We start from the raw sequence: 9,045 nt of genomic DNA, 5'->3' as shown, positions 1-9,045 counted from the left end.
TGAAATAAGGGTGTTGTATGTTAGGAGCATCGACAAGTTTTTCTGGCATGGATTTCGGCAATAGAAGCCAAGAAAACCATAGGATTAACCTTAAAATTGAAAACCCCCAAATTTATTTTAGGTTTCCGGTGTAAAAGAGTTTTGGCACAAGAACAAAAAAAAAATGGTCACAAGACACGCTTCCAACGTTTACAAGGATCGGCCAAAAGTGGCCGATATATATATATATATATCCGATGTAACTTGTCAAAACTAGACGATGCAAATGCTAAAAGCTTGTCAAAGAACTGAAGCTAGCCGAACCAACTTGCCAATAAAATAAGTCGATTACACCCTTGCCCCTATAGAGTTAAACTCACTCTAAGAATATATTACCGAAATTATTATGCATGCACTATAGTTTTTTAGGAAACATTATAAACGGTTGTTTTATATTCGGTAATACTTGGAGTCAAAGTTAAACCCAAGACCGGATAGTTTCCATGTACATTCGGTGAACTTATAAACGAATGTAACAGACACACCGTGCCATCAACCAAACGAAATCACCTGGTAATAGAAAGTAATGTTCGTCTATTCTCTCTTCGATCTATTTTTCGTTTTTCGTAAACTTCCGTGAGTATTTAATTTTACAACTATTAAATAGTTGCAAGTCCATGATTCTTTGACTTTTCGTTTGGTCTCTTTTTCTTAATTTTTTGAACATAGTACAAGGTTTCTTTTTGGTTAATTACAAATTAACTTCGATGGGATTTTGGGACATGAAGACATTGTTCAGTTGTAGCATAGTCATGATGTTTCTCCTCGGAGGTTTAGCAACTTTAAGCTATTATCAGAACAACAACAATCGAACTAGCAGCTTTAAAGTCGTTACCCTTACAACTGCGACGACTACAATTACAACAGTCTCTAATCGAGTTTTAGATCATTATAAGAGAAGGTTGAAAACTAGACCACCTTCATTAATAATGAAAACATGTGACTTGTTCTCTGGCAGATGGGTTCATGATAACAAGAGTCATTACCCTTTGTATAAAGAATATGAGTGTCCATATCTTCATGGTGATTTAGCTTGTCAAACTTACGGCAGAAAGGATTCTAAGTATCAGCAATGGAGATGGCAACCCCATGGCTGTGATTTCCCAAGGGGTCTCTCTCTCTCTCACTCTCGCTCTGTCATGTGTAACATTTGCATGAAACAAAGCTAGAGTTTTCATCATAGACGCCACTAATAATGTATAAGATAAAGTACAAATTTCGTCCTAGTGTTCGGTCAAAAATTGTAGGTTTCATCCCTAACTTCACGGAATTATGTTTTTCATCCCTTACTTTGGATTTCCGTACATACTTTTGGTCCAAAGTCAACAATTTTAGTCAAAAAGTCAACACTTTTGGACCAAAAGTGTGAACAGAGGTCCAAAGTTAGATCTAAAAAACGTAATTTTGTGAAGTTAGAGATGAAACATGTAATTTTAGACCGAATATTGGGACGAAATTTGTAATTTATCGTATTATATACATCTAATAATGTTTTCTCGTTTGTCAAATGATCGAATAGGTTTGATGGCAAAGCAATAGTAGAGAGATTAAGGGGTAAAAGGCTATTGTTTGTGGGTGATTCAATAAATAGGAACCAATGGGACTCAATGATATGCATGCTCCATTCATTGATCCCGGGTAAAAAGAAGGTCAATATGCGAGGTCTCAATGGTACCTTGTACACCTTCAGGGCCGAGGTAGTCATTAGTCCTAGTTAGTGTTCTACCTTTATTGATTAAAACAATTTAGGGCTTGATCTCTTATATGATGATTAATTATAATGTGACTAATGGGTTGTCACAACACAGGACTACAATATCTCCGTCGACTACTATTGGGCTCCAATGCTGGTGGAATCAAATGGTGATGATCCATCCAACCATCGTCTTAACCATCGAACTATTCGAATAGATAACATTGAGAAACATGCTAGACATTGGGTTGATGCAGATATACTGGTCTTCAATACCTATCTTTGGTGGAGATTACCCATAATAAAGTTCGTGTAAGTTCTTACCCATATATGTTTTACTTTCTTGAATACCTTTGTAGAATGATTATAAATAAGGTTTTTTGGTGTTTCTATACCAGGAAGGGTCCTGGATCATTGTTGGGTGGTCCTAATCAAGTCCAAAATGAAGTAGATAATCTAAGTGCATATAAAATGGTTCTTAAAACATGGTCTAAATGGGTACTTTCCCATATTGATTCTGTCAAGACCAGGATGTTTTTCATGGGCCTTACTGCAACTCATTCAAGGTAAGAAACAATTCAATAGAAACCGTTGTATAGGTTATCTTTGCATACCGTAGGTGTTTAAAGTTTTGCTAAATTTATACCGTGCGCAGAGCTACAGATTGGGGAGGCAAGAAGCAAGCAACATGTTACAAAGAGAAAGAGCCAGTGATGAAAGACGGATTTTGGGAGAGCCGAACAGATCCAAAGATGCTAAGAATATTGGATTCTTCATTAACAGAATTAAGAGCCAAAGGGGTGAATTTACAACTAATAAACATAACACAGCTAACACAACAGAGAAAAGATGCACACCCTACTGTTCATAGAAGATTATGGCGTCCCGTAACTGACGAGCAAAAGAAGGGCCCGCAACGTTCTTCTGATTGCACACATTGGTGCCTTCCCGGAGTTCCTGATATTTGGAATGAGCTGCTATTGGCGTACATTTTTCCAACAACAGAAACTGCTATCCAGTAAAAAGACGTCAGACAGCCTAAAAGAGGCACGAACAAATAGTTTTTGTTATATATAGATCGCATACAACTATGTAATACATGTATGAAAACCGTTCACAAAATAAAATTAGTATTCAAACTTACTTCACATTAAAATAAGGAAATTACAAGGAAAGAAACTACAATGAATCAAAATTATGGAAAATAAGAACAAAGAAACGGGCATAGTTGTCGGCTCGTACTTTTCGACTCGACTCGAAAACTTGATTTTTTTACTCGTCACTCGAAACATAACTCGAATTGTAAGAGGGATTTTAGATAACACATTTACCAATAAACTAAAACAGGATTAAGTTTTTTTTGAAACGACACGTGGCGTAATCCTTGATCGACACAAGTCCTTTTAATTTATTTATTTTATTAAATTAGCTTTTTAATTGTATATATATTCAATTTCCATTATTAGACTTAGAATAAAATTCTAACTCTTAACTTATAGATACAAAATACATTATAGCCTTATTTAATTGATCTTTTTTCATTAATAAAATTGTTTGTTTTTCTTTCTCAAATTTTCAACTTCTATTGCTTATATTACTTATAATAAGTTAATAACATGAAAGACTTCAAAAAATCGAGTTTACAATCCAAAGTCACAAGGCTATTTGTCGTCATATTCTATGCTTACAAATTCCGATTTTGATGTAATTTTAAAGACTTAAGGTAAATATAAAATTTTAACTAAACATATATTATATTTATCATTACTGTTTATTATAACTTAGCTTCAATAATTGGTTTATTTTAACAACAATTTATTTCATACCCATAAATCATGTATGAAACATATTTGAATTCTTTTATGATACAGTGTATTTAGATATCGTACATCGTATGGGTATTAGGACTAGTATTATTATATATAAGTATTTTTTGAACAAATATAATCTTTCATTATACTAAAACACAGTTGCTCTAATAGTTTATTGATTAATCACAGCTCTTGATTTTATCAAATTTTCAATTTTGACTTTTCTTAACTTTTATAATATAATTAATATATTTATATTTACACGATTAATCCTAATCCTAATAAATAATTGTTAGTTTTTATTATACTAAAACACTTTTGCTCTAATAGTTTATTGACCAATCACAGCTCTTGATTATTCTCAAATTTTCAATTTTAACTTTTCTTTGACTTTTATAATATAATTAATATATTAATATTTACACGATTAATCCTAATCCTAATACATAATTGTTAGCTTATAAGTGAAACCCGTGCATTGCACTGGGCTTCTTAATTTTCTACATAAATCATCAAAAATAACATATAATAGAGAATATTATAACTTTGAAAGTTAGTTATATATAATAAAATAGATGTTCATATAGATACAACAATCAATAAAAAAAAGTCAGTACAAAACGTCAATTATGATCATATAGAACCAATCAAAGAGAGTATAGAAGAAAAACTAACTATACTATTCACCAACAAAAAGGAAAAACTTCATAATGAGACACTTAACGATAAACATACACTCCTATACTCCAAAATACTACATACACAAGAAGATTTTACAGAAGCTATCTATAGGATCCCAAACCCATTATGATTATGACAATATAATATACCAAATCCCAATCGAACTTTTAAGGGTCATTTAGTTTAAATTAACTATAATGAACTATACAATATCCAAAGTATTTAAAAGTAGAAAGTTCCCTAGTTCTTTGAGTAAAGTAAAATGATGATATTGTGCCTTTAAATATATTCAGCGCAATGGGTTCCATCGACTTTTGAGATGATGTAATCAAGACGCACTTAACGGTCATAATGTAGCTGCAAAAAACGATGGCAAGACTGTTGCTTTATAACCGAAATAAGTAAAGATATTAACTTAGACTTATCAACGACAAGAAAGAAGTTACAACACATTCTAAGCACACATACATATAGCAAATGGAAAAGACACGGATTCTTACCTCTGATAGAAATAGATGGAATAAGTCTACAGTGTCGAAGATATCCAACAAAAGGGAAAGTATATCTTTCTCAACCACCTTGGGAGGTCCAACCTTGATCAATCATATTGTCAAAGTGAATAAATGTAACAAATAAGAACGATGACAATATAAAGATTTAAGAAAATATGAGTCAATATGCGTGGGCCTAGCAGATTGGGCAACAGGTGAAAAAAGGTTCCAACTAAAATGGGTCAAAACGGCCCAAGTTGTCTTTTTTTACCATATTGTTCAAATGCAATCAGTTTATATTATAGCTTAATGCACAACAACAAAAAGCTAGTTACTTTTTGAATCTGAAACTAAAATTGCGTATCTTTTGTTTACCATGTTCTTCAAATGCAATCGGTCCAGCATCTCCTTATGTTTATAAGATTCAGCAACAACCTCAACTACTTCCTTCATGAATTTTAATCTCCTGGCAAGCAAAGACAGGTTACGTTATAATGAGAGAAAAATGCAAGAAGCAACTATTTTGGTTTAGTCTTTATCAAAACTCATAAGTCCACCATGAGATAATTATAAGTTAAGTTAAGTTGAATCTCAAGCTAAAAATATAAGCCAAAGTGAGCAGATATGTTGTCAACAATTTTAAGAATTTTTTTTTATACAAATACCTCACCTATTTTACATGACATAATACTTGATGAATGACCATACGTTATTATTCAATTTTTACCTATTTGCCAACTTTTAGCTACATATTTTTATAACTCATTTGACCCATTCCATTTTAGATGCATACTGTATTTTTTACAATTGATCCATTAAAGATAAAACTTAACACTGATCACCCCATTTGACAAATTCCCTTCTTAACTAAAACTGCTAGTGTGCTCGTGTAGAGATTGAGAAAAGGACGGTGTACCTCATCTAGAGCTTGAAAGAAAATTGTCAATAAAATTGAACCTCACTCGAAAAGCGGCAATTTTTTTTGCATGTACACTGTTTAATAACACATACATAAGTATTCTTATGATTACATAAGTATACAAAAGGTTACAGCAAAAAGTCAGTAAAACTTAATGTCTTTTAAAAGGCCAAATCCCATACTATCATTACCAGCGCTTAGATTTAACCTAAACAATATACATGAAAAGTTACAATCACTTAAAAATAGCAAAAAGTCATTTTGACTGCTGTAGTTCAGCAAATAGCACTCAGGTTTTGTTTAGCGACACACTTTTGAACCACCTAGACATTTCCATTTTCTAAAAACTTTATACAACTTGAAAAAACTCCAACCATACTGTCAATAAAAAAATTATTTTTTACTAAAACTTACCCATTTGGAAGTTACGGGCCCTCAAAGTAGTCCAGGGAGTCATGTTTGACGTTTTCCCAAAATGGGCCGGTTACTCCAAAACATTTTCCCAATGACCTAAACCTGTAACAAACGTTCACACAAGTAAAAAACCATATTCCAAGCATAAGATATGTACATAGACTTAGCAAACTCTTTTGGCACAATTCTTGCATCAAAATATAAAAACGGGACGCCACAACCCGTCAAGTGGCAACTTGGATAAAACTTGACCAATCACACCTCTCATGCTTTTGAAAAGTAAAAAAACATTTCATACACCATAAAATAGACGGCAAGTTACATTACATCATTTGACCACTTTTTACCAACAACACGTGTTGTAGAAAACATGTACCAGTTTGACCAATATGACTGACTTAAGCTATTTTTTACATCATATTATCAAATTATGCTACATGTGTCAAAAGACTAATTTTGGTATCATTGCAAGGATTTCAAAGATTAACTTGTACCTACGGCTAGCAATGGCACAAGTAAGGTCCAGATCAGATTTCAAGATTCCATGCCCAACTATATTAACGTTTGCATACAACTCATGTATTGGCTGCTCGCGAGTCAGAATTTCCTTCACTATCAGAATATGCAAAAACAAAATGAAAAACAAACGACAATAACATAATGCCTCGTTGGTTTCTTTGTATACAACCACACTTATCAGTTATCAGCAGCAATTTAAAGTGAGAATATAGGTTCAGCGCTTGACATGTGGACAAATTGGAGTCTTTGAAAGGCTCACTCTGCATCACCACCACAAATCCACCCATATCATTACAAACATATCCAATATTACCTAAATATATATGCAAAGATAATAACATACTTGACTTGATATGCTCCAACGACTACTACCTAAATATATTGACAACACGACTTTAAAGAACTAATTGCTAACTAATACCGTTAGGAGTACATGCTATGAAATGACTTAAATGTTAAAAGATGAATAACGCGTCATTTTAGCTATATGCCAATGAGAGTAATATGCTAAATTCTAATGGTTTACATAGATAGAGATAGCTGCGCAAATAATATAGCATTCGTTACCAACCATTTGCTGACAATCCTTTCAGAGATTCTAGAAAAAGAATATGAAACGACATACAATATATCTTTTGTTTAAACTAAAAAAATGAAACTGATTGGTTGTATACAACAAATAGTCCATAATCAAAGATAATCATGTTATTACAGTCATAACATATCTACGAATAATTGAAAAAAACATCCAGGTAAAAATAAAGAATAAAAACGGTATGGCTGAATATTGCATCCATATCTTTGTTTAATCCAAACCGATCCTTCCTCTTTTAAGCCAAATAATTTCAGTTTATTTGAATAATCATTAATCAAATCGTTTACTACTAAGAAGTTTGATTTCAAACGCACAAAATAACCCATAACAAATCATTTTCTAAAACAATAACAATTAAGACATACCTAGAAGAAAGGATCGAAATATTGCGATGCGCAGTGGAAATACAAAAACTGTAGGTGATCGATATATAGAGAGATTAGATCCATCTTGTGCAAAAACCCTAAATCAATTATCTTTCCAAACGGATTTGATGGGTTTTATTTTGGGTGTTTATTGGTTTCTTCTATATATCCATATATTTAAAATTTGAAAATTACCCTCTTCCAGTTGTTTAGCTACCGATGTCTTTGGGGGAAATGTGGGATTAAATTGTTTGTTTAGCCGATTGTAAAGGATATGTACTGTGATGTTCCCATTTCACACATAAAAACAATGTTGGTTTAACTGGTATTTGTGTTCGTTTCTAACCCAGAGGTCGCAGGTTCAACATATTTGCGGGCTTTTTTTTTATTAAAAGCTGATCTATTAGCAATTGTAGATGCTTTGTTGTAGCATCAGCAAAAAAATTGTCTATGTGGAGGATGATGTGTAACCCGGTTCATTCTAGTGATGACACGTAGGAATATGCTGACATGGCGGGCTCAGAGAGCGTCACGTGAGCGCTTTCTGGTAGCCTTTTATATATATATATATAGATTAAAAAAAACTATTAAAAAGTTATAACAACATGCTAATAGTTTGATACGGAATACAACACTATGTAAAAAGGAAGATAATACGTTTTATACATACAAATATACCACACACCTATAGGTTCGTATTAAGGGATACTTTTTCTCTTTTGTTTTGGTTTTCTTGATAATTATGTTTAGAAAAAGTTATTCATCACTGTAGTTACAAAAATATATTTATTTTAATAGATAAAGCATTTGTTTGATTTGTTAAATTTTTAAGTCAAATAACTAATTTGATAACGGTAATGTTTAGCATGGAACTTTTAAAAGTTTTTAAGGGTTTCAAGCTTCAATCCTTTTAAGAAAAAGCTCTTATTGGATAATTTTATATTTATGTCAATTATTGCCATTTTACACATTCATTAAAAGTTACAACTACTCCACCAAATACCTAAATATATTTAAAAAGTTTCGACTATCAGCTTACACCTACCAGTTTACAGCTTATAGCCACCAGCTACCAGCGAATTTTGCTAAACATACCCAACATATTGTTTAAACTTTAAACAAATTAACACACACATGAAAGTTGGTATAAATTTCAAAATATACATCCATAATCTAATTGAATCTTAAATCTAAACCAATATGAACTCTATACAAAATTCATGGTATCTCTCAATTAAAAAGGTATACTTTTCTCACTTTTAGTATTAATTTGTGTAATAATAATGCTCACAGTTGTAATTATCAAAGCATCTAATATTAATAAAGTCGTAAGTCTCGTGTCCACTGTTGGATACGGGTCTAAAATCTAATAAAATAATTATATAGGTTGTATATGAAGCTATAATTAAAATACGATTGAAATAAATCAATTTTAAAAGCATATAGATGAATTATGTTTAAGAACAAAATAAAATAAAAACTATATATACAAAAAATTAATTGCGACTCACCTCGTTT

At 31.9% G+C, this 9,045-nt stretch overlaps 1 protein-coding gene and 1 long non-coding RNA gene across 4 annotated transcripts; one reads left to right on the top strand and one right to left on the bottom strand.

Moving 5' to 3' along the window:
* The first annotated feature begins 746 nt into the window (after positions 1-746).
* LOC122586378 (protein trichome birefringence-like 34) lies at positions 747-2,754 on the top strand. Its single transcript, XM_043758370.1, has 5 exons — positions 747-1,144; positions 1,556-1,736; positions 1,848-2,044; positions 2,131-2,298; positions 2,388-2,754. Exons 1-5 carry the CDS (start codon positions 747-749, stop codon positions 2,752-2,754), a joined length of 1,311 nt encoding a protein of 436 aa, XP_043614305.1.
* Positions 2,755-4,220: 1,466 nt separating this feature from the next.
* On the bottom strand, positions 4,221-7,691 carry LOC122589963. 3 transcript variants are annotated; one of them, XR_006322377.1, is made up of 7 exons: positions 7,528-7,691; positions 6,543-6,827; positions 6,049-6,150; positions 5,632-5,708; positions 5,091-5,181; positions 4,725-4,817; positions 4,221-4,581 (listed from the first exon to the last, which is right to left on the bottom strand). It is a non-coding gene; the product is annotated as an uncharacterized LOC122589963 (long non-coding RNA). The 3 variants fall into 3 exon arrangements; XR_006322379.1 differs by having other exon boundaries at positions 6,543-6,660; XR_006322378.1 differs by lacking the exon at positions 5,632-5,708.
* Positions 7,692-9,045: the final 1,354 nt, after the last annotated feature.

Source organism: Erigeron canadensis, chromosome 2 (assembly GCF_010389155.1).
Source record: "Erigeron canadensis isolate Cc75 chromosome 2, C_canadensis_v1, whole genome shotgun sequence".
Lineage (NCBI taxonomy): Eukaryota > Viridiplantae > Streptophyta > Magnoliopsida > Asterales > Asteraceae > Erigeron > Erigeron canadensis.
The sequence above is the reverse complement of the archived record's forward strand: the minus strand, read 5'-3'. Positions and strand labels throughout refer to the sequence as shown.

Excerpts from the sequence above, each read along its gene's own strand:
- LOC122586378 (XM_043758370.1), top strand. The coding sequence starts at position 747 with ATGGGATTTTGGGACATGAAGACATTGTTCAGTTGTAGCATAGTCATG. Across the intron at positions 1,145-1,555 it reads CCCCATGGCTGTGATTTCCC|TAGGTTTGATGGCAAAGCAA; the intron begins AAGGGGTCTCTC and ends CAAATGATCGAA. Across the intron at positions 2,299-2,387 it reads CTTACTGCAACTCATTCAAG|AGCTACAGATTGGGGAGGCA; the intron begins GTAAGAAACAAT and ends TACCGTGCGCAG.